A 24,969-nucleotide genomic window follows, 5' to 3' on the forward strand; every position below is an offset into this window, starting at 1 on the left:
ACCATGGCCATCCCCTTTGCCTCTCCTGGGCCTAAGGAGGCCTGAGTGACCTCGGACCTGCCCCTTTCCTCCCTGACTCTCAGGAAGGTCTTTTTTTTTTTTTTTTTTTTTTTTTTTTTTGAGACAGAGTTTCACTCTTGTTGCCCAGGCAGGAGTACAACGGCGTGATCTCAGCTCACTGCAACCTCCGCCTCCCAGGCTCAAGCAGTTCTCCTGCTTCAGCCTCCTGAGTAGCTGGGATTACAGGTGTGCGCCACCACAGCCAGCTAATTTTGTATTTTTAGTAGAGACAGGGCTTCACTATGTTGGACTAGGCTGGTCTCGAACTCCTGACCTCAGGCCATCCACCCGCCTTGGCCCCGCAAAGTTCTGGGATGACAGGCGTGAGCTACTGCACCCAGCCCAGGAAGGTCATTTCTTATTCTCTTAAATGAGAAATGGGCCTGAGCACTGTCCCCAGCCAGCCTCCAAGACACACCTGTGAGGCCACTGGACATTGTTGTTTCCAGGGCCGAGCTGATCCACAGGTTTCAGCGTGGCTTTTGTTCTGTAGTAGACTGACAAACAGGTCTCCCCAGGGAACACAGGGGCCGCTGGTGGGAGTCTGGAAGGGGATTTTGAAGGTCTGACTCTCTGGATAGGAATTTCAGGCAGGTTGGGTTGGGGGGCCAGATTTGGAGGGGCCCCTCAAATGCCAACCATAGATGGATGCCTAGTGCATGGGGAATATGGGGACCAGCCTCTATGGCAGCACTGCATCTCCCTAACCCTACTCCTCTCCCCTTTGACAGTGGCAAGCTGGTGTCTCCCAAGTGGAAGAATTTCAAAGGCCTCAAGCTGCTCTGCAGAGACAAGATCCGCCTGAACAACGCCATCTGGAGGGCCTGGTATATCCAGTGTGAGTGGCTACCACCAGCCTCCCAAGCCAGGAGGGACCGCCCCCTCCAACCCTCCTGCCAGAGGGTTCTACATGGTGGCTGCCCAGGAAAATCCCCAGGGTCCTCAAGGCCAGCACTAGCAGAGTTCTGCCAACCTTTTTTTTTTTTTTTTTTTTTTTTGAGACACAGTCTTGCTCTGTTGCCCAAGCTGGAGTGCAGTGGTGCCACCTCGGCTCACTGCAACTTCCGCCTCCCAGGTTCAAGCCATTCTCCTGCCTCAGCCTCCCAAGTAGCTGGGACTGCAGGCACCCACCACCATGCCCAGCTAATTTTTGTATTTTTAGTAGAGACGGTTTCACCATGTTGGCCAGGCTGGTCTCGAACTCCTGACCTCAAGTGATCTGCCCACCTTGGCCTCCCAAAGTGCTGGGATTACAGGCGTGAGCCACCACGCCCGACCCTGACAGCCTTTTAGGGGGAGACCAGGCCCCCAGCACCAGGACTCCTGAATAGCTCCTGACCTCCAGGGGGTCTCGGGGAATATGTCCCAAAGGGTGCTTTCCACTGTGAAGCTGGGCACAGCAGAGGTCACCCCTCAGTAGCACTAGGGTAGGCTGAGATTTGAGGTACAGTTCAAAGCCCATTTTGCATCCCATTAGCATAGTTGGGTGCCTTGAATGCGAGGGTAAAAAGGGCCATTATACACTAGCGGGGCCAACTGCATCACTTTGTAAATGGAGAAACTGAGGATCCCACATGGGTCTCCACCAGCCTTTCATTGAAGTCCTTCCTGAATATCCAGTAGGTGCCCACCATGGCCAATTGGGCAGAGGGGATCCAGAGAGGCCATGCCATCTCGTGGAAGGAACTCTGGACTTAGAGTTGCCCAGAGCTAGTTCCTCCACCCCGTCTCTGCCCCTTGCTGGCTGTGTGACTTCTGGCTAGTTGCCTAGCCTCTCTGAACTTGTTTCCTTATCTATAAAAACGAGGCCACGGTGGCTCACGCCTGTAATCCCAGCACTTTGGGAGGCCAAGGCGGGCAGATCACAAGGTCAGGAGATCAAGACCATCCTGCCTAACGCAGTGAAAGCCGGTGTCTACTAAAAATACAAAAAATTAGCTGGGCCTGGTGGCGGGTGCCTGTAGTCCCAGCTACTCGGCAGGCTGAGGAAGGAGAATGGCGTGAACCTGGGAGGCGGAGCTTGCAGTGAGCCGAGATCGCGCCGCTGCACTCCAGCCTGGGCGACAGGGCGAGACTCCGTCTCAAAAAAAAAAAAAAAAAAAAAAGGGCAAAACAAAAAACGAGGCCAATAGTCCTAACTTTCATGGTTGGTGTGGAGATAACAGGTATTCCAGGGTGTTGCCACTAAGTTGGTATCCAATACATGATGTATCCTTAAGGAGGTCACATTCTCATTCATTTGGGAACACCCCACTCCCCATGGCAGGGCAGCAGAGGCAGAGAGGACTTGGATCCGCCAGCCCTGTGTTGGGACCTCATTCAGGTCAGGTTCTGCTGCAGGATCAAAGGCTGCACTGAGCTGGGAATGCAAAGCCCAGGAGAGACCACACGCAGTATTCTCTGTCCTCGCCCCGCTGGATTTCATCCAAGCAGGGAGAGGGTGTGTTTTCTGGTTTCCATTTATCTACATGCCAGGCACTTTCGTAAATCACCTTATTTAAGGCTTCCTAGCAACCCTGGGAGATAGGTTTTATTACCGCCATGTTATGGATGAGCAACTGAGGCTCAGAAGGCAAGTGACATATTCAGGTTCACAGAGCGTAAAAGAAGCAGAGCTGGGGCTGGCTGGAAGTCCACAGTTCCCCAACTCGAAATTATGGGGGGGGGGTTGTTTGGTTTTGTTTTGTTTTTTAATACGAAGTTTCACTCATGTTGCCCATGCTGGAGTGCAGTGGCGTGATCTTGGCTCACTGTAACCTCCGTCTCCCTGGTTTAAGAGATTCTCCTGCCTCAGCCTCCTGCACCTCTCCTGGGGCAAGAAGAACTTTCCACTTTGTGTTGTCTCGTGTTGTTTATTTACTTCCCTTATCTCTCCCACTAAGCTGTGGGCACCAAGTAGCTGGGATTACAGGCACCCGCCAAATTTTGTATTTTTAGTGGAGACAGGGTTTCACCATGTTGTCCAGGCTGGTCTCGAACTCCTGACCTCAGATGATCTGCCCGCCTCAGCCTCCCAAAGAGCTGGGATTATAGGCGTGAGCCACCACACCCAGCCTGCAGAAGAAATTTCTGATGGCAGCTGAGGCATGATGTCACCTGGGGTCCTCACCCAGACACACTGATCTCCAGCTATTGCACAAGTTGCTGGAAGGACCCCAGGTTCGGAATCAGACAGAGTGAGGTTTCAGTCCAGCCCTAGCATGTCCTAACCATGTGGGCTTGGGAAATTCTCTAGCCTCCTGGAGTCGAAGCTTGCTATTTGTGAAAATGGGAATGACAGGTCCTATTTGTTTTTTCTTGGTTTTCTTTTTTTTGAAACAGTCTTGCTCTGTCACCCATGCTGGAGTGCAATGGCACGATCTCGGCTCACTGCAACCTTCACCTCCCAGTTCAAGCAATTATTGTGCCTCAGCCTCCCAAGTAACTGGGACTACAGGCGCATGCCACCATGCCTGGCTAATTTTTGTATTTTTAGTAGAGACGGGGTTTCACCATGTTGCCCAGGCTGGTCTTGAACTCCTGGCCACAAGTGATCTGCCCACCTCGGCCTCCCAAAGTGCTGGGATTACAGGCATGAGCCACCGCGCCCGGCCAATAGGTCCTATTTCTGAGGTTCACTGAGTTTTCAGTGAGATCATCTGTATCTCACTGTCATAGTCATAGCAGCACGTGACACACATACAACAAATGTCAAGACCCCTCCTCCTCCCTAAACGCCAAAGGTTTGAAGGTGGGCTTCACGGGAGCGGGGAGGAGAAGGGCTTACTTGGCTTGACGCCACTAATGTCGCGCCTTAGGGCTCAAGCAGGAAGGGCTCTGCCACCCCCTGCAGGCTCCTATCCTCTAAGATTCTTCCTTTCCTGATCCAACAGTCATACTCCCACACTCTGAAATCGTCTTGGTTTCCTGGGAGCTCCCTGGCACTTTGCACCGCTCCTGGGGCAAGAAGGACTTTCCACTTTGCATTGTCTCGGGTTGTTTGTTTACTTTCCTTATCTCTCCCGCTAAGCTGTGGGCACCCTGCCTGATTCATCCATGTGTCCTGTCCCAGTATCTGTCTCAGCATAGGTGCAAAGGGTTCGGTGGCTGAGTGAAGGGAAGAACTTATCAGTGTTAAACAAAGCCTGCCGCAGCCCCCAGGAAGCCACATGGTTACAGCCTTTCCATGAGAAACAGTCCAGAGGATGGGATCTCTGGGCTGGGGAGGGGGGCTTCACTTGGCCCTGACTTTCTGAGAGCCCTGGACAAACTTTTTTTTTTTTTTTTTTTGAGATGGGGGTCTCACTCTGTTGCTCAGGCTGGAGTGCAATGGTGTGCTCTCGACTCACTGCAGCCTCCTCCTCCGGGGTTCAAGCGATTCTCCTGCCTCACCCTCCTGAGTAGCTGGGACTACAGGTGCGCACCACTACGCCCGGCTAATTTTTTGTATTTTCGGTAGAGACAGGGTTTCTCCATGTTGGTCAGGCTGGTCTCGAACTCCCGACCTCAGGTGATTCGCCCACCTCGGCCTCCCAAACTGCTGGGATTACAGGCGTGAGCCACCGCGCCTGGCCTAACAAACTTAATTTTATTCTATTTTTTGAGACAGGGTCTCACTTCATCACCCAGGCTGGAGTGCAGTGGAGCCAACATAGCTCACTGCGGCTTCCAATTCCTGGGCTCAAGCAATTCCCCCACCTCGGCCTCCCTAGTAGCTGGGACTACAGGCATGCGCCCCCACACCCAGCTATTTTTTATTTTTAATTTTTTGTAGGGGCAGGGTCTCACTAGGTTGCTCAGGCTGGTCTCAAACTCCTGGCCTCAAGCAATCCTCTCAGTTCAGCTTCCCAAAATGTTGGGGCTACAGGCGTGAGCCACCACACCGTACCAGGACAAACTTCATCTTTGCTGGTGTTCATTTCCTCATCTGGAAAGCCAGGGGCAGACACACTTTGAGACCCTCCTTCCTTATCTAGCCCCCTGGGAGTCTATGCACCCAAGGACCCAGCCCTTTGTTTTCTGTCCAATCTGGGCTCAGAAACCAGGACAAAACCCCTCCTTCAATCCTATCAGTGTCCATTTTGGAGAATGCTTTATTTTATTTTATTTTATTTTTTTGAGACAGTCTCACTCTGTCACCCAGGCTGGGGTGCAGTGGTGCAATCTCGGCTCACTGCAACCTCTGCCTCCCGGGTTCAAGCAATTCTCATGCCTCAGCCTCCCAAGTAGCTGAGATTACAGGCATGCACCACCACGCCTGGCTGATTTCTGTATTTTTAGTAGAGATGGGGTCTCACTATGTTGCCCATGCTGGTCTTGAATTCCTAGATTCAAGTGATACGCCGGCCTTAGCCTCCCAAAGTGCTGAGATTACAGGCGTGAGCCACCGTGCCCAGCAGATTTTGGAGAATGTTCTTTAGGACAGAACTTTGTAAATGATGCTAAAAAGCCCTAGTAAATTTCATGTTCCAGTGGTCCCCCTTCCTCTGTGTCCTCGTTTGTCCCAGAGGAAGTTGGCTGGGGCAGGAAGGGTCAGCAGTTGTTCTCTTTGTCAGAGCAGCCAGGAAAAGTCTCAGGTTGCCTCTAAGTAGACCAGCTGTGTGTCAAGCTCTGTGCCAAAGGCAGGAGCTGCTTTTACTCCCTGCAGCAAGGCGAGCATGTAAAGACCTGACAGGCCAGGGTGGAGGGGAGGTGGGCAGCGCTGTGGGCTTTGGGAGGCAGGAAGGCTTCCTGGAGGAGGCGCTATCCTGAATTGTGGGCAGAGGAGGGAAGGTAAGAGGGGCTTCCCTGTTAGAATAAGACCAGAAGGGCCGGATGTGGTGGTTCATGCCTGTAATCCCAGCACTTTAGGAGGCCGAGGCGAGCAGATCACTTGAGGTCAGGAGTTCGAGACCAGCCTTGCCAACATGGAGAAACCCCGTCTCTACTAAAAATACAAAAATTAGTGGGGCGTGGTGGCGCTCACCTGTAATCCCAGCTACTAGGCAGGCTGAGGCAGGAGAATTGTTTGAACCCAGAAGACAAAGGTTGTGGTGAGCCAAGATCAGGCCACTGCACTCCAGCCTGGGTGACAGAGTGAGACTTCATCTTAAAAAAAAAAGAAAAAGAAAAAGGTGGGCTGTGTGGCTTCAAGGTGAGGTGTATAAAGGAGACAGTGAGGCTGGGCACAGTGACTCATGCCTGTAATTCCAGCATTTTGGGAGGCCGAGGGAGGTGGATCGCCTGAGCTCAGGAGTTCAAGACCAGCCTGGGCAACGTGGCGAAACCCCGTCTCTACCAAAAATACAAAAAACCAGCTGGGCATGGTAGCACATGCCTATAGTCCCAGCTACTCGGGAGGCTAAGGTGGGAGGATCGCCTGAGCCTGGGAGGTACAGGCTGCAGTGAGCCAAGGCCGTAGCACTGTACCACTGCTCTCCAACTTGGGTGACAAGGGTGAGACCCTGTCTCAAAAAAAGGAGATGAGATGCTGAGAGAAGCAAGTGGTGGCCCAGTCATGAGGAGGGGGAGGGGTTTGGAAGCCAAGCCAAGGAGTGTGGACTTTGTCCCAGAGGTAGTAGGGAGCCATGGAGGGTTCCAGACCTGAACTGCACTTTAGAAAGAATTGTCCTGGCTGCAACTGGAAGATGAGCTTAGAGTGTGAAGCTGGAGTCAGGGAGGTCCCTGTGAGAAATGACACCAGGCCAAGGGGTGACACAGTGAGAGAGGATGGAGGGGAGGGGACAGCGGGAGAAATGTCACAGATCCTATGAGATTGAGATTTTTTTCTCAATTAGACCCGGAATATAACAGTCAGACCTGGAATGCTGGGAGTCAGTGGGGTTTTTGTGGCAAGTTTTGGGACATCCTAGGGAGGGTCCCCAGGCAGCTGGATATGAGGCTAGAGCAGGAAAGGGCCAGAGTGAGAGAGGCTGCAGGGTGGGCATTGCAAAGGAGTCAGTGAAAAGTGGTCAGGGGCTGGGAGCGGTGGCTCACGCCTGCAATCCCAGCACTTTGGGAGGCTGAGGCAGTCAGATCGCTTGAGCCCAGGAGTTTGACAACAGCCTGGGCAACATGGTGAAACCATGTTGAATTTTTTTAAAAAAATTCACAAATTAGCTGGGTGCAGTGGTATACACCTGTAGTCCCAGCTACTCTGGAGGCTAAGGTAGGAGGATCACTTGCACCCAGGAGGCGGAGATCGAAGTAACCAAGATCCCTGCCACTGCACTCCAGCCTGGGCAACAGATTGAGACCTTGTCTCAAACACACACACACACACACACACACACACACACACACACTCCAGCCTGGGCAACAGATTGAGTCCTTGTCTCAAACACACACACACCAGCCTGGGCAACAGATTCAGTCCTTGTTTCAAGCATACACACACACACACACACACACACACACACAAAGTGGCCAGGGCCCGGTGAGGTGGCTGACACCTGTAATACCAATGCTTTGGGAGCCTGAGTTGGGGGATCATTTGAGGTCAGGAGTTTGAGACCAGCCTGAGGCTGACACCTGTAATACCAATGCTTTGGGAGCCTGAGTTGGGGGATCATTTGAGGTCAGGAGTTTGAGACCAGCCTGACCAATATGGTGAAACCACGTCTCTATTGAAAATACAAAAAATTAGCTGGGCGTGGTAACGCGTGCCTGTAATTCCAGCTACTTGGGAGGCTGAGGCAGGAGAATCGCTTGAACCCGGGAGGTGGAGGTTGCAGTGAGCTGGGATCGTGGCACTGCACTCTAGCCTGGGCAACAAGAGTGAAACGCCATCTCAAAAAAAAAAAAAAAAAAAAAAAGTGGCCAGGGAAGCTAGGAGATAAAGAAAAGCCTCGTGAGCCCAGGAATTTGAGGCCAGTCCTCAAAGCAACATAGCGGGGCCCTGTCTCTACCAAAAAATTAAAAATAACAGTAATAAAAAGGAAGAGGCCAGGCACAGTGGCTCACGCCTGTAATCCCAACACCTTGAGAGGCCAAGACGAGAGGATTCCTTGAGCTCAGGAGTTCAAGACCAGCCTGGGCAACACAGGGAGACCCTGTCTCTACAAAAAATTTAAAAATTAGCCAGACATGGTGGCGTACGCCAGAGGCTGAGGCGGGAGGATCGCTTGAGCCCAGGAGGTCAAGGCTTCAGTGAGCTATGATTGCGCCACTGCACTCTGGCCTGGGCAACAGAGCAAGAACCTGTTTCAAAACAACAACAAAAACAAAAAAGAGCCTGGAGTGTGTGTTGGGGCCAAGGGCAAGAGCCTGGGGAGAGGTCAGAATTGGAGACTGGGAGGGGAGGTGGAGGCCTGGAAGAGGACACAGGTTGGTGGTCAGAAGTGAACCCAGGGTGGTTCTCTGCAATGAAAGTGGGTAGTGCCTAGCCTTCTGAGGCAGAGGACTGAAGACTCTAGGCCCCTGGCCTGCCAGTCTAACCAGGACTTTCTTTTTTTCTTTTTCTTTTTTTTCTTTGAGATGGATTCTCGCTCTGTCACCAGGCTGGAATGCAGTGGCGTGATCTCACTGCAACCTCCACCTCCCAGGTTCAAGCGATTCTCCTGCCTCAGCCTCCCAAGGAGCTGGGACTATAGGCATGTGCCGCCATGCTCGGCTAATTTTTGTATTTTTAGTGGAGACGGGGTTTCACCATGTTGGCAGGCTGGTCTTGATCTCCTGGCCTCGTTATTCACCCACCTAGGCCTCCCAAAGTGCTGGGATTACAGGCGTGAGCCACCGCACCCGGCCCTAACCAGGACTTTCTGGAGGCAGCTCACTCTCTGTGGCCTATGGCCCCACAATCCATTCAGCAGTCTTTGCAAGTGTACCTATGGGGCTCCAGAGGAACCCAGAGAAGGTGTGGGAGGTTGGATTCACAGTGCCCTGTAGAGGAAGATCAGGCTGGGTGCGGTGGCTCAAGCCTGTAATCCCAGCACTTTTGAAGCCCGAGGCAGGTGGATCACCTGAGGTCAGCAGTTCGAGACCAGCCTGGCCAACATGGTGAAACCCCGTCTCTACTAAAAACACAAAAATTAGCTGGGCCTGGTGGTGGGCGCCTGTAATCCCAGCTACTCAGGAGGCTGAGGCAGGAGAATCGCTTGAACCCAGGAGGTGGAGGTTGCAGTGAGCCGAGATCACGCCATTGCACTCCAGCCTGGGCAACAAGAGTGAAACTCTATCTCCAAAAAAAAAAAAAAGGAAGATCTAGGAGGCTAGAGCATCATCCGAGAAGACTTCCTGGAGGAGGCAGCATGGGCACTTAATCTGAACGTCAAAGGCCAAGCAGGATTTCGCAGGGTGTCACCTGAGTCCCAGTCCCCTGGGGTGAGGTGGGGGATGAGGAAGCTGGGTGCCCCTGACCTGGCCCCCTTCTCTCAGATGTGGAGCGGAGGAAGAGCCCCGTGTGTGGCTTCGTGACCCCCCTGCAGGGGCCTGAGGCTGATGCGCACCGGAAGCCGGAGGTAGCTGGGTTCTGGACCGCCTGCCCACCTGCCCACCTGCCCACCCACCAAGACCAGCCCCTGCCTCCTGTAGCCTTGCGCTGAGCAGACAGGGATGGGGTGAGGGGTGGGAGATGGGTGTGCGGTGCTCCCCTCTCTACTGATCCCCCTCCCCCGGCCCCTACCCCAGGCCGTGGTCCTGGAGGGGAACTACTGGAAGCGGCGCATCGAGGTGGTGATGCGGGAATACCACAAGTGGCGCATCTACTACAAGAAGCGGGTCAGTGGGGGAGGGCCAGGGAGGCCCCAGAGCTTTCCTCCTGCGGCTGCCGGCTACCGCCCGCCTCAGAAGATCCCTGGAAAGGGGATCCTGACCCCCGAGCTTGCGCCCCTCGGGCCCTCCATTCAGTCCCGGGCCGACAGCGCCACCGTGTGGCCATAGCGTCTCCTAGCGGCCTCCTTACCTAGGGGTCGGGTGAGCTCCTGATGGGAAATGGGGGATCTCATCGCTTGTGAGTAGAGGAGACTTTGGGGGGAAAGTGATGGAGGATGGGGCAAGGGATCCGGTGTCCAACTCTGTGTGTCCCTGCAGCTCCGTAAGCCCAGCAGGGAAGAGGACCTCCTGGCCCCTAAGCAGGTGGGTGCTCCGTAAGTCCAGCAGGCAAGGGCATCTCTTTGCCCCCCAAGTAGGTGGGAGGCAGAGTTGACAGTTTCCGCCTCAGTGGGCAAGACAGTAGCTGGGCATGAGGGTGGGATGTGGGATGTAACTGCCATCCTGTGGTTCATTTGTTGAGCTCTTCTCTTCTTGGGGGGTGAGGGTGAGGTGGTGAGAAGACCCCAGGTCATTGAGCAAGTGGTGGGAGGCATGGGAGAACAGAGGGACCAGGCCGGGCGCGGTGGCTCACGCCTGTCATCCCAGCACTTCGGGAGGCCGAGGCGGGTGGGTCATCTGAGGTCAGGAGTTCGAGACCAGCCTGGCCAACATGGTGAAACCCCGTCTCTACTAAAAATACAAAAATTAGCCGGGCATAGTGGCGCATGCCTGCAATCCCAGCTACTCAGGAGGCTGAGACAGGAGAATCGCTTGAACCTGGGAGGTGGAGGTTGCAGTGAGCTGAGATTGCGCCACTGCACTCCAGCCTGGGCAACAGAGTGAGACTCCGTCTCAAAAAAAAAAAAAAAAGAAAAAGAAAAACAAAACAAACAAAAAAAAAACCAGAGGGATCAAAGAACTGGGGTCCCAGACAGGAAAAAATCTAAAGAGCAGGAAGGGGACCCCTATATCTGTATCCTGGTCTATCTCCTGGGGGAAGTTCTTAGAGGCCAATGGAGTGATCTTGGCCTTTCAAGCAGCAAGCTAGGTCCACTAGGGAAAGGTGACAGAGGTGTGAACAGACAGACCCTCTGTCCTGCTGACCACTTGACCCTGGAGAGGGGTGATATGGAAGATCGGGGCAGTGGGAGCTCTCTAGCGGCTGCTGACGGCTCTGTCTCCCTAGGCGGAAGGCAGGTGGCCGCCGCCGGAGCAATGGTGCAAACAGCTCTTCTCCAGTGTGGTCCCCGTGCTGCTAGGGGACCCAGAGGAGGAGCCGGGTGGGCGGCAGCTCCTGGACCTCAATTGCTTTTTGTCCGACATCTCGGACACTCTCTTCACCATGACTCAGTCCGGCCCTTCGCCCCTGCAGCTGCCGCCTGAGGATGGTGAGGGTCTGAGAAAGGGCAGGGGAGAGGGGTGAAGGCCTGTGAGATTCCAGGAGGCCAAGGGAGGGATGGCTGGGGATGGGGGTGGGGACCCTGCTCCTCCCTGCCTGCTGCTGCTGATGTCGCCACTGCTGCCTCCAGCCTACGTCGGCAATGCTGACATGATCCAGCCGGACCTGACGCCACTGCAACCAAGCCTGGATGACTTCATGGACATCTCAGGTGGGGCGAGCCCCTCCCCAGGTCGGGTGGACGGGCAGGGTCCGTGTGAGGAAGGCCGATGAGCCCATCCCAGGCCCCTCTGGGAGGGCTGATAGTCTGGGTGGTTTCTTTTTTTCTGTCTTTTTATTTATTTTTTTTGAGATGGCATCTCACTCTGTCACCAAGGTTGCAGTGCAGTGGTGCCAACCTCTGCCCTCCAGACTCAAGTGATCCTCCCGCCTCAGCCTCCTGAGTAGCTGGGACTACAGGTGTGCACCACCAAACCCGGCTAATTTTTTTTGTATTTTTGGTAGAGATGGGTTTCACCATGTTGCCCAGACTGGTCCCAAACTCCTGAGCTCAAGCCATCCTCTTGCCTTGGCCTCCCAAAGTGCTGGGATTACAGGCATGAGGCACCATGCCTGGCAGGTCTGGGTGGTTTCTGAGGGTTCTTCCTGGTCTCCTTTTGTCCAGCTGGTGTGGCCTCCAATGGGGGTAGGGCCCAAGAGAGTACCTGGCCAGGGAACCAGGGGCTCCCAAGAAAGCAGTGAAGGCTGGGACCCTCTCAGGGGAGAGAAGAACTTTGAATTATTTGGGTCTATTTATTTTTCACACAATGCATTTTAAAACTATTTGCTAGGCTGGGCATGGTGGCTCACGCCTGTAATCCCAGCACTTTTGGGAGGCCGAGTCGGGCAGATCACCTGACGTCAGGAGTTCGAGACCAACCTGACCAATATGGTGAAACCCCATCTCTACTAGAAGTACCAAAATTAGCCGGGCGTGGTGGCAGGTACCTGTGATCCCAGCTACTCAGGAGGCTGAGGTGGGAGAATTGCTTGAACCTGAGAGGCAGAGGTTGCAGTGAGCCGAGATCGCGCCACTGCACTCCAGCCTGGGTGACAGAGCAAGACTCTGTCTCAAAAAAATTAAAATAAAAAATAAAACTATTTACTAGAGGACATTTCAAACATGCACACACTAGTAGAGAAAGAGTAGCTCAGCAAAAACCTCCCAAGTCACCATCACTGATGTCACCGACTTATCAACTCTTGGCCAGTCTTTTATCCAGAGAACATTCCTTCTCTTCTGTTATGTTTCTATTTTATTTTATTTTATTTTAATTTATTTTTGAGACAGGTTCTCATTCTGTTGCCCAGGCTGGAGTACAGTGGCACAATCACAGCTCACTGCAGCCTCAACCTCCCAGGCTCAAGTGATCCTCCCATCTCAACCTCCCGAGTAGCTGGGACCACAGGCACGCACCATTATGCCTGGCTAATTTTTTTTATTTTTTGAAGAGACAGGGCCTCCCTGTATTGCCCAGGCTGGTCTAGAACTCCTGAGCTCAAGAGATCCTCCCACCTCAGCCTCCCAAAGTGCTGGGATTACAGGTGTGTGCCACCGTGCCCAATGGGTTATTTTAAAGAAAATCCCAGGCATACATCATATCTTGTAAAGTTTGTTTTTTTTTTTTTGAGACGGAGTCTCACTCTGTCGCCCAGGTTGGAATGCAGTGACTCCATCTCAGCTCACTGCAGCTTCCGCCTCCCAGGTTCAAGCGATTCTTGTGCCTCAGCTTCCTGAGTAGCTGGGATTACAGGCATGTGCCACCACACCCAGCTAATTTTTGTATTTTTAGTAGAGACAGGGTTTTGCCATGTTGGCCAGGCTGGTTTTGAACTCCTGACCTCAAGCGATCCTCCCACCTCAGACTCCCAAAGTGCTGGGATTACGGGTGTGAGCTACCGCGTCTGGCCTAAAGCAATTTTTGTAAGTCATGAGTGTCCCTGCCTCCCTCTCCTGACCACAGGGCCACCAAGTTACTGATTCCTCAGTGTCCTCCCAGAGATGCTCCTGTCAGTAGAAGCACATGTGGACAAACGTCTCTGTTTTCACAACTGACTTTCCAAGTGGCCTTCCTCACTTTGCTGTAGGTCTTGCAGGTTATTCCCGATAGCCACACATTTAGGGACCCCCGGAGCTATGTGCGGGCCAGGTAGATATCCAGGCTCAGCCCATCTCATCGAAGCCCCTGGGGACAGAAAGAGGGTCCCTGGGATAAAGCTTAGTCTTAGTGACCTCCTAATTCCTTCCCCACAGGGTCCTGGGCCTGTCAATCAAGAGGTGGAGGCCTATGGGGCGGGAACTAGGGAATGAGGAACCACCCCCACCCCTGTTCCAGTCCCGGGAGGGGGTGGGCACTGCCCGGGGGCAGAAGTGTGCATGGCAGTGCCCTGGGAGCAGGCCAGCCTGGGAGGGCAGCGGCCCTGTCTGGGCACACAGCGCCCGGCCACAGGTAGGAGCCCAGCCACCCCCACCTGGGGTCTGGGCAAGACCAGCAGGGACTGGGGCTAGGAGGCGATGTCTGGCAAGCCCGGGTGGCTGCTGGCGCATGGGGGAAAAAGTGTGGGCCACACAGAGGAGGTGGCTCGTGTGGCCCTCTCTTATCAAACATTCCGTGTACCCAGAGGGCAAAGCGCACTGGTACCACCAAGATGGCAGCTCTCGTTGCCCCCAAGAGCCTCCCACTGGGAAGGTCTGGCTGGAAACCCAGGGAGGGGACCAGAACTCTATGGAGGCAGTAGGCTTAGTGAGGGGTGCTCAGGGAGGCAGCCAGAGGCAGAGGAGCTCAGGGAGGGGATGACAGGTCAGGTCCGTGGAGGGGACAGAGGCTAGGGAGGGACTTGGGCCCGGTGAGCAGCTCAGGCTGGGAAGCAACTTCTCTCAAGGCAGGGTGGGGACAGGCCTGGGCAACGATGGTAAGCGGGTGGCTGGTGACTCAGGGATGAGAGGGCCTTGCGGCCCCATGACCCCTGCCCGGGACCCAGGGAGTGGGCAGCAGCTGTGAGCAGGGAGGAGCCCTAGGCCCTCAGTGGCCTGGGGCCAGGCACAGCATGAGGCTGATTCTAGAGCCAGGGCCTCGGGGACCTAGTGACAGGAACTGTGGACCCTGGGAGATGGGGGAGCAGCAGTGACCACTCGCCATCTCCCACCTGGTCCCCCTTTTTTTGAGACGGAATCTTGCTCTGTTGCCCAGGCTGGAGTGCAGTGGCATCATCTTGGCTCACTGCAACCCCCACCTCCCGGGTTCAAGCAATTCTCCTGTCTCAGCCTCCAGAGTAGCTGGGACTACAGGCGCCCGCCACCACGCCTGACTAATTTTTGTATTTTTTTTTTTTTTAGTAGAAACGGGGTTTCCCCTCATTGGCCAGGCTGGTCTCGAACTCCTGACCTCAGGTGATCCGTCCACCTCAGCCTCTCAAAGTGCTGGGATTACAGGCGTGAGCCACCACGCCTGGCCTGGTCCCCCTTTTAAAGAAAGGCAGCAGGGGGGCCTGTAATCCCAGCTACTCAGGAGGCTGAGGCAAGGAGAATTGTTTGAACCTGGGAGGCTGCATTGAGCCGAGATCGTGCCACTGTACCCCAGCCTGGGCTACAGAGCGAGACTCCATCTCAAAAAAAAAAAAAAGAAAGAAAGAAAGAAAGAGAGAAAGAGAGAGAGAGAGATGAAAGAAAGAGAGAGAGGGAAAGGAAGGAAGGAAGGAAGGAAGGAAGGAAGGAAGGAAGGAAGGAAGGAAGGCAGGCAGGCAGGCAGGCAGGCAGGCAGGCAGGCAGGCAGGCAGGCAAGCAGGCGGACAGCAAGAAGACACCGTTTCGCCATGGGGTTAGACACACGGACAGGCACAGAGCAGACGCACGTGCACCATGCTATCATGGCAGGACAGGTTCACATGGCCTCAGACGGAGCGACAGACACCCAGAGGGTAGGCAGAGGCTGCGTGCAGACCCCATGCTGAGACTCCAGGGTTCAGCGACTGTAACACACAGGCTCTGCACCCTCCTGCAAAGCAGAGCCACTGACGACACACAGGGCCGGGCGCGGTGACTCACTCCTGTCATCCCAGCACTTTAGGAGGCCAAAGCAGGAGGATCACTTGAGCTCAGGAGTTTGAGACCAGCCCGGGCAACATGGCAAAACCCCATTTTTGCTAAAAAATACAAAAATTAGCTGAGTGTGGTGGTGCATGCCTGTAATCCCAGCTACTCGGGAAGCCGAGGCATGAGAATCGTTTGAACCCAGGAGGTGGAGGTTGCAGTGAGTCGAGATGGTGCCACCGCATTCCAACCTGGGTGACAGCAAGGCACGGCGGCTGACTTCCTCCCCTCGCCCTGCACCCCTTTCCCACCCTGGCATTCTCTCTGGGCACCTCCTTTCTGTACCAGCAGATCAGGGAAAGGGAGCCACCAGGGGATGGGAAGGGGGACTTCCTGAGCTAAGCCTGGTGCTGAGCAGGGGAGGGGACTGCTTCCTGGGGTTCCTGTTCACACCCACAGTCCCCTGCTGTCTCCCACGCAAGCTCATTATAATCCCAGCACTTTAGGAGGCTGAGGCAGGAGGATGGCTTGAGGCCAGAAGTTTGAGACCAGCCTGGGCAACACAGCACGATTCTATCTCTGGGGGATGGGGTTGGGGGTGAAGACACAAACACACACACACACACACACACACACACACATGACCCCGCAGTGGGTTCTGGGTTTGGGGTGACCTTATCTAACTGACTCCTGGTCTCCTTGGAGGTGGCTCCTGGGAGGCAGACTTGAGCAGCTCTCCTGGCAGGGGGGTGGGAGGGAAAAAACAGGGAGCTGGGGCCCACCCAGGTCTGTGGGGAGTTGTCACGGTGGGGTCGGAACTGCCCAGACTAAGAGGCCTCAGGAGCTGGCACGGATCACAGGCTGGTCAGGGTCAGAGAAAGGTGCCCGGAAGGGAGCGGGTGGGCGGGCGGCGCCCAGGCCCGGGATGTGGTCAGGCCGTGGCCAGCTGCTTCCCAAAACCAGAATAGCCCAGGACTTACACAACCCGTACCCCAAACAATCCGCTACTGCCTCCCCCAGCTCTCACAGGCTTCCCAGACCCCTTGCCCCACCCCACTCAGAGCCCACCCTTAGGCCCTCCTCACCCCCACCCCACTCAGAGCCCACCCTTAGGCCCCCCTCACCCCCACCCCACTCAGAGCCCACCCTTAGGCCCCCTCTCACCCCCACCCCACTCAGAGCCCACCCTTAGGCCCCCCTCTCCCCCACCCCACTCGGAGCCCACCCTTAGGCCCCCTCTCACCCCCACCCTACTTGGAGCCCACCCTTAGCCCCTCTTGCCCCCACCCCACTTGGAGCCCAGTCTTAGGTCCCCCTTCATCCCCACCCCACTTGGAGCCCACCCGTATCCCCCTCTTGCCCACACCCCACTCAGAACCCACCCTTAGGCCCCTCTCGCCCCCACCCCACTCAGAGCCCACCCTTAGCCCCTCTTGCCCACACCCCACTTGGAGCCCAGCCTTAGGCACCCCCCTCACCCCCATCCCACTCAGAGCCCACCCATATCTCCCTCTTGCCCACACACCACTCAGAGCCCACCCTTAGGCCCCTCTCGCCCCCACCCCACTCGGAGCCCAGCCTTAGGCCCCTCTCGCCCCATTACACTCTTCACCCCACTCCTAGGCTCCACCTGTTGACCTTCCAACAAACCAAGCTTATCCCGGAGCCAGTGACCTCACGTTCCCCCTCATCTCCAACTCACCCTCTTGAACTTCTGCCACCCTGGGGCCCCTCCCATCCCAGGCCTCCTCCCCTAGCACCGCACCCCTTTTCCACCCTGGCACTCTCTCTGGGCACCCCCTTTCTGCACCTCCAGCAGATCAGGGAAGGGGAGCCACCAGGGGGTGGGGAGGGGGACTTCCTGAGCTAAGCCTGGGGCTGGGGAGGGGAGGGGGCTCCTTCCTGGGGTCCCTGTTCACACCCACAGTCCCCTGCTCTCTCCCACGCAGGCTCATTCCACCCAAGACGGTTGCTGCTTCCCCTAATCGAGACAGAAACCCTCCCAGTTTCACAATCTTCTGTGGAAGGGACCCCCACCCTCTGCCCGCCAGCCCCCATGTCCCCACCCGCCAAGGCTGGGGACAGGCCACTCTCCTCCCGGCTGTTTCCCAGCCATAGCCCTGGCCCTAACTGCTGTTGCCCTGTGTGTCTGAATTACAGATTTCTTTACCAACTCCCGCCCCCCACAGCCGCCCATGCCTTCAAACTTCCCAGAGCCCCCCAGCTTCAGCCCCATGGTTGACTCCCTCTTCAGCAGTGGGACCCTGGGCCCGGAGGTGCCCCCGGCTTCCTCGGCCATGACCCACCTCTCCGGACACAGCCGTCTGCAGGTGAGCTCACCCCACCCCATCCAGCCCTGTGTAGCTCACTTGAGAGCTGGTCCTGCCCTGTTCATGTCCAGGAGGTATCAGACACTCCCTGAGTGCCCAGTCTTCTGCTTGGAGATTGGAGGGAAAGAAAGACCCCATCTCTGCCCTCTGGGAGGGACCCCGTGAAGCAGAACTGGACAAAACGATTGTGGGAGAAAGCTAAGGGCATGGAGACCATGGAGTGGGCTCCACCAAGGGCCAGTTGCTTGTGGAAGGCTTCCTGGAGAAGGGGAGTTTCTGGGCCTTAGAGAATAGGTCAGCTTTGGACAGAAGGGACTGGCTGACGTCAAGCCAGATGGGAGAACAGCAGGAACAAAAGCTTCGAGGCAGAAAGCTGAGCGTGGATGTTTAGGAAACAGTGAATCTACCATTTTGGTTCATCAATTCCCCATATGCAATTCTTTTTTTTTTTTCTTCGAGACAGAGTCTCACTCTGTCGCCTAGGCTCGAGTGCAGTGGCACGATCTCGGCTCACTGTAACCTCCGCCTCCCGTGTTCAAGCGATTTCCAGCTTGTTTTTGTATTTTTAGTAGAGACAGGGTTTCGCCATGTTGCCCAGGCTGGTCTCAAACTCCTGACCTCAGTAGTCCGCCCGCCTCGGCCTCCCAAGGTGGTGGGATTACAGGTGTGAGCCACCGCACCTGGCCCCCAGGTGCAATTCAGAAGTTGCTTCCTGCTGCTTGGTTATAGGCCTTTTCCCTCCATCATCAGACTTTTCAGGTGCTAATTCTAATCAGTTGCTGAGGGGTGTCTCTCCTCCATCAGACAGTGAGCTCCTTACTGAAAGGGTTATGTTTTGCTCACCACTGCATTCTCTATACCTAATACAGCTCAGGCACATAACAGCACTCAGTGAATGGTTGTCCAATGAGTGAGTCAGTGACTGAATGAATGAGCAAGTGTGCAGATGAATGGGTGTGCTGGTGAATGGATAGATGCATCTTAGACTGCGGTGGAGGCACACGTGGGTTGGTGGATATATGGGTAGGTGAGTGGTTGGGTGGATGGGTGGGCTGGTGGATGGATACATAGATGAATAGTTTAATGGATTAGTGAATGGGTTCATTGGTGGTTAAGTGGCTGGAAATGTATAGATGGATGGATGGAAGGATTATGGATGGGTTGGTGGATGAATGATGGAAGTATAGATGGTTGGATGGATTAGTTAATGTGTTAATATCTGGTAGGCTGGTGGAGAGAGTGGTAGATGAGCTGGTTCATAGATTGATAAATAGGTAGGTGAATGGATGGAAGACGGATGGATGGAGAGATTGGTGGATGAAGTAGTAGATGGACAATTGATGAATGGATGGGTGGGTTGGTTAGTGGATGGATTGGTGAAGTTAGTGGATGGATGATGAAGGAATGGTAGGTTGGTTGGTGGATGGATCAGTGGACAAGTTAGTGGATGGATGGATGATGAATGGATGGGTGAGTTGGTTGGTGGATGGATTGGTGGACAAGTTAGTGGATGGATGGATGAATAAGTTATTTGGGAGACAAATGGATGGGCAGGAAGATTGATGCTCCGCTGTTCCTGCTTTTTGCATAAATGTACTCTACTCCCTCCTCTCATTGTAATTTCCCTGCTGCATGTATATGTTCGCACACCTGTGTGTGTTGGAAGGCAGGGCTCATTTCTCCTATCTCTCCCCAGGGCCCCAGTCTAGAGTTTGGCCAGGGCAAGGCAGGGCAGGGGAGGCCCAGATGGCTGCCAGGGGCAGCTCTCTCCCCTGCTCTCTGAGTGTCTGTCTGTCCCCCCAACCAGGCTCGGAACAGCTGCCCTGGCCCCTTGGACTCCAGCGCCTTCCTGAGTTCTGATTTCCTCCTTCCTGAAGACCCCAAGCCCCGGCTCCCAACCCCTCCTGTACCCCCACCTCTGCTGCATTACCCTCCCCCTGCCAAGGTGCCAGGCCTGGAGCCCTGCCCCCCACCTCCCTTCCCTCCCATGGCGCCACCCACTGCTTTGCTGCAGGAAGAGCCTCTCTTCTCTCCCAGGTTTCCCTTCCCCACCGTCCCTCCTGCCCCAGGAGTGTCTCCGCTGCCTGCTCCTGCAGCCTTCCCACCCACCCCGCAGTCTGTCCCCAGCCCGGCCCCCACCCCCTTCCCCATAGAGCTTCTACCCTTGGGGTATTCGGAGCCTACCTTTGGGCCTTGCTTCTCCATGCCCAGAGGCAAGCCCCCCGCCCCATCCCCTAGGGGACAGAAAGCCAGCCCCCCTACCTTAGCCCCTGCCACTGCCAGTCCCCCCACCACTGCGGGGAGCAACAACCCCTGCCTCACACAGCTGCTCACAGCAGGTGAGGGCCAGCAACGGGGAGAGGAAAGCCTGGGGAGGGAGGCCGGGGGGTGGGGAGGACAGGGGGTTATGGGAGCAGAAGATGAAGGTGAAGGGGCAGGTCCAGTTCAAGGGACAGAGTGGCAAGGAATGAGGGATGTGGGGCCTGTACCTAAAAGGGGTGTGGACTCTTGGGAGGGGCAGGATGGGGTCTTGATAGATGCCGGGGGTGGGCCAGCCCCAGCAGCCTCACGGTTCTGCCTGTGCACAGCCAAGCCGGAGCAAGCCCTGGAGCCACCACTTGTATCCAGCACCCTCCTCCAGTCCCCAGGGTCCCCGGTAAGATCTCGGGCACTGGGCGGTGGGGCTGTGCCCACGGCCTTCACCCTGACTCTCCGCCCTTCTCCACCCCAGCAGGAGACAGTCCCTGAATTCCCCTGCACATTCCTTCCCCCGACCCCGGCCCCTACACCGCCCCGGCCACCTCCAGGCCTGGCCACATTGGCCCCTTCCAGGCCCCTGCTTGTCCCCAAAGCGGAGCGGCTCTCACCCCCAGCGCCCAGCGGTAAAGAGAGGGGTTGCAGGGATTGGGGGAATCTAGGGGATGAGGGGAAGAGGAGGAAGAAGAAGGGGACTGGGTCTGGGGCCAGATGAGAGGAAGGGGGCAATGGGGACCCCTTCCCCTGGGTCGGTCTTTCTGTGGGTCTATCTGTCCCTACCACAGGCAGTGAACGGCGGCTGTCAGGGGACCTCAGCTCCATGCCAGGCCCTGGGACTCTGAGCGTCCGTGTCTCTCCCCCGCAACCCATCCTCAGCCGGGGCCGTCCAGACAGCAACAAGGTGGGCACCATCCCCCACCCCAAGATCGGTTTGCTACCCCCAGGCCCTCCTGGGCTCCTTCCTAGGCTCACCCAACTCTCTGCTCCCCGAGACCGAGAACCGGCGTATCACACACATCTCCGCGGAGCAGAAGCGGCGCTTCAACATCAAGCTGGGGTTTGACACCCTTCATGGGCTCGTGAGCACACTCAGTGCCCAGCCCAGCCTCAAGGTGAGCCCCAGGCCCAGGCTGGCACCCCCAAAACCACAGGGCCCCTTTCTGGACCCCCACCCACCCAAAACTCAATTGCAGGGGAGTGCTCCAGACACTCTTGCCTCCTCCCATCCCAGTGCCTCAGTGGGTCCCAGGGTACAGCCTCTAGCACCTGCCTGAGCCCCCCTGGTGGCGTTTGCAGGTGAGCAAAGCTACTACGCTGCAGAAGACAGCCGAGTACATCCTTATGCTACAGCAGGAGCGTGCGGGCTTGCAGGAGGAGGCCCAGCAGCTGCGGGATGAGATTGAGGAGCTCAATGCCGCCATTAAGTAGGCAGGGTCCAGGCGGGTGCTGGGACCAGGGGGCCATGCCGCCTTACCCCCAGCCCCTGACCCCTGCCCTGCCCCCAGCCTGTGCCAGCAGCAGCTGCCCGCCACAGGGGTACCCATCACACACCAGCGTTTTGACCAGATGCGAGACATGTTTGATGACTACGTCCGAACCCGTACACTGCACAACTGGAAGTTCTGGGTGGTATCCTCCCTCAAGCCCATGGCTGGGGGGCTGCAGGGGCTGTGGCAGGGTGAGACCAGGCTGGGCCTGGGATGGAGGCCTAGCTCTCCAGGCCGGGCAGGCTCAGAGCTGCTCCCAGGTGACAGGCTCTGGCTCTGCCCCCTGCTTCCATGCCCTGGCCATCTTGGCCAGCAAAACTGCCCAGGGATGGGGGGCTGGGAGCAGAGAGGGAAACTGAGGGAGGAGTCCTTGGGTAAGGGGAGCCTTGGCCCTGACCTCAGGAAGCCCCGAGGGCAGTTTGGGAGAATCTGAACTCTGGAGTGAGGACTACAGAAGACTTGAAATCCACTCCCTGATCTGGCTCAGGGGTCAAGTTCTTGACTGAGCCCAGGCAGGGAGCTCAGGGATGGGGGATGGTTCAGCACACAGTAAGGGCTGTGGAGGGGCAAGGAGGAGGGGACTGAGAGGCAGAGAGCTGGGAAGGTCTTGGCAGGACAGAAGTAGGGACTGCAAGCCAGGTGCGGTGGCTCACGCCTGTCATCCCAGCACTTTGGGAGGCCGAGGCAGGTGGATCACTTGAGGCCAGGAGTTCAAGACCAGACTGGCCAACATGGCAAAACCCCGTCTCTACTAAAAATACAAAAATTAGCCAAGCGTGGTGGCATGTGCCTGTAATCCCAACTACTCGGGAGGCTGAGGCAGGAGAACAGCTTGAACCTGGGAGCTGGAGGTTGCAGTGAGCCAAGATTGCGCCACTGCATTCCAGCCTGGGCAGCAGAGTGAGACTCTGTCAAAAAAAAAAAAAAAAAGTCCGAGCACAGTGGCTCACGCCTGTAATTCCAGCACTTTAGGAGGCTGAGGTGGGTGGATCACGAGGTCAGGAGTTCGAGACCAGCCTGACCAACATAGCGAAACCCCGTCTCTACTAAAAATACAAAAATTAACCAGGCGTGGTGGCGCACACCTGTAATCCCAGCTACTCAGGAGGCTGAGGCAGGAGAATTGCTTGAACCTGGGAGGCAGAAGTTGCAGTGAGCTGAGATCGTGCCACTGCACTTCAGCCTGGGTGACAGAGCGAGACTCCGTCTCAAAAAAAAAAAAGAAGAAGTAGGGGCTGCAACATGAGTCATTGGGGTTCAAGGTTAGACAGTGTCCAGGCCCTTTCTTCCCCTGGCTTGAACTGGGCATCAGGGCTCCACGTGGTGTGGGGGGACCAGCTGGACCACAGGCAGCTCCTTGACCTGGGCCCAGTTCAGCATCCTCATCCGGCCTCTGTTTGAGTCCTTCAACGGGATGGTGTCCACGGCAAGTGTGCACACCCTCCGCCAGACCTCACTGGCCTGGCTGGACCAGTACTGCTCTCTGCCCGCTCTCCGGCCAAGTACGTGAGCCATCTCCCTGCCTGCTAGAGGGACCCAGCCTCGGGGGTGGAGGGAGCATTCCACCCTGCTTAGATCCCACGTCCAGCTTGCCATCAACACAGCCTAGGGTTGTGGCCACCCCGCATCCCCCAGATGGTCCTCTGGCCACCAGATGCCTGTAGACAGAGGTTCTAGGAGGGGGTGACAGTCTTGCCAACTAATACCTGCCCCTATCCCTTTGGTTCCACATCCAAGGGTAGGGCCCTGACCCCAGGAAGTGTCTCTCTCTCTCTGTCTCCCACCCAGCTGTCCTGAACTCCCTACGCCAGCTGGGCACATCTACCAGTATCCTGACCGACCCGGGCCGCATCCCTGAGCAAGCCACACGGGCAGTCACAGAGGGCACCCTTGGCAAACCTTTATAGTCCTGGCCAGAGCCTGCTGCTCACTCAGCTGCCCTGGGGGCTGCTTTCCCTGGGCACGGGCTCCAGGGATCATCTCTGGGCACTCCCTTCCTGCTCCAGGCCCTGGCTCTGCCCTTCCCTGGGGGGTGGAGCAGGGTCCAGGTTTCACACTTGCCACCTCCTGGAGGTCAAGAAGAGCAGAGTCCCCGTCCCTGCTCTGCCAGTGTGCTCCAGCACCGTGACCTTGGGTGACTCGTCCGCTGTCTTTGGACCGCTGTGTTTCAATCTGCAAAATGGGGATGGGGAAGGTTCAATCAGCAGATGACCCCCAGGCCTTGGCAGCTGTGACATTGGGGGCCTAGGCTGGCAACTCCGGGGGCTCAACGATGGGAAGAGGAGGATGCTGTTTCTCTGTCACCTCCACTTGCTCCCCGACAGGTGGGGCACAGACCTCTGTTCCTGAGCAGAGAAGCAGAAAAGGAGGTTCCCTCTCTCTGCTCCTTCACTGCTGACCCAGAGGGGCTGCAGGATGGTTTCCCCTGGGAGAGGCCAGGAGGACCTGATCCCAGGAGACACCAGGGCCAGAGTGACCACAGCAGGGCAGGCATCATGTGTGTGTGTGTGTGGATGTGTGTGTGTGGGTTTTGTAAAGAATTCTTGACCAATAAAAGCAAAAACTGTCTGCTGGTTTGTTGGTGTGCTGGTCAGTGTCTCACACTGGGATGGAGAGAGAGCCCGTTGGCAGTGGGAAGTGGCTTTGCAGAGGGCCTGGGCATTTACTCTGAGCTGGAAGCAGCTGGAGGGCTTTGAGTGGAGGTGGGACAAGATCAGATGTAGTGGTGGCAAGCGCCTGTAGTCCCAGCTACTCAGGAGGCTGAGGCAGGAGGATCGCTTGAGCCCAGGAGTTCGAGGCTGCAGTGAGCTGTGATAGCACCACTGCACTGTAGAGTGGGCAACAGAGTGAGACCCTGTCTCAAATAACAACAACAAAAAAGGCTGGGCACAGTGGCTCACACCAGTAATCCCAGCACTTTGGGAGGCCAAGGCGGGAGGATCATAGACCTCATCTCAGTAATAAAAAAGAGAAAAATAAATAAAAGAAAATCGGATGTAACTTTTTTTTTTTTTTGAGACGGAGTCTCGCACTGTCGCCCAGGCTGGAGTGCAGTGGCCCGATCTCGGCTCACTGCAAGCTCTGCCTCCTGGGTTCATGCCATTCTCCTGCTTCAGCCTCCCAAGTAGCTGGGACTACAGGCACCCGCCACCACGCCCAGCTGTTTTTTTTTTTTTTGTATTTTTAGTAGAGACGGGGTTTCACCGTGTTAGCCAGGATGGTCTCGATCTCCTGACCACGATCGTGATCCACCCACCTCAGCCTCCCAAAGTGCTGGGATTACAGGCGTGAGCCACCGCGCCCTGCCAGATGTAACTTTAAAAAAAAAAATTTTTTTTTTTGGAGGCAGAGTCTCGCTCTGTTTCCCAGGCTGGAGTGCAGTGGTGCAATCTCGGCTCACTGCAATCTTCGCCTCCCGGGTTCAAGCGATTCTCCTGCCTCAGCCTCCTGAGTAGCAGGGATTACAGGTGCGCACCACCATGCCCAGCTAATTTTTGTATTTTTAGTAGAGACGGGGTTTCACCATGTTGGTCAGGCTGGTCTTGAACTCCCGACCTTGTGATCTGCCCGCCTCAGCCTCCCAAAGTGCTGGGATTACAGGTGTGAGGCTGCCGCGCCCAGACAAAAAAATTTTTCTTATAAGAATAGAGTCAGCAGCCG

At 56.0% G+C, this 24,969-nt stretch overlaps 1 protein-coding gene across 13 annotated transcripts in view; it reads left to right on the forward strand.

The window, feature by feature from the left end:
* The window catches only part of MLXIPL (MLX interacting protein like), a 54,778-nt gene extending 30,901 nt beyond the window's left edge, over nt 1–23,877 (forward strand). For 4 of the 13 annotated variants that reach the window (XM_054655801.1, XM_009453317.4, XM_016945280.4 and 1 more), the window contains exons 2-17: nt 792–898; nt 9,394–9,476; nt 9,646–9,735; nt 10,048–10,092; nt 10,955–11,156; nt 11,298–11,378; nt 17,397–17,566; nt 19,374–19,905; nt 20,122–20,222; nt 20,298–20,448; nt 20,608–20,723; nt 20,815–20,934; nt 21,119–21,246; nt 21,328–21,451; nt 22,682–22,811; nt 23,098–23,877. In XM_054655801.1, the coding sequence (XP_054511776.1) occupies nt 9,694–9,735; nt 10,048–10,092; nt 10,955–11,156; nt 11,298–11,378; nt 17,397–17,566; nt 19,374–19,905; nt 20,122–20,222; nt 20,298–20,448; nt 20,608–20,723; nt 20,815–20,934; nt 21,119–21,246; nt 21,328–21,451; nt 22,682–22,811; nt 23,098–23,216 (2,061 nt within the window). In that variant the 5' untranslated portion in view covers nt 792–898; nt 9,394–9,476; nt 9,646–9,693 and the 3' untranslated portion in view covers nt 23,217–23,877. The remainder of the gene's footprint in view (nt 1–791; nt 899–9,393; nt 9,477–9,645; nt 9,736–10,047; nt 10,093–10,954; nt 11,157–11,297; nt 11,379–17,396; nt 17,567–19,373; nt 19,906–20,121; nt 20,223–20,297; nt 20,449–20,607; nt 20,724–20,814; nt 20,935–21,118; nt 21,247–21,327; nt 21,452–22,681; nt 22,812–23,097) is intronic. The other 9 variants (XM_016945278.3, XM_054655797.2, XM_003318668.5 and 6 more) reach the window with 6 other exon arrangements.
* Nucleotides 23,878–24,969: the final 1,092 nt, after the last annotated feature.

This window comes from Pan troglodytes, chromosome 6, assembly GCF_028858775.2.
Source record: "Pan troglodytes isolate AG18354 chromosome 6, NHGRI_mPanTro3-v2.0_pri, whole genome shotgun sequence".
Classification (NCBI taxonomy): domain Eukaryota; kingdom Metazoa; phylum Chordata; class Mammalia; order Primates; family Hominidae; genus Pan; species Pan troglodytes.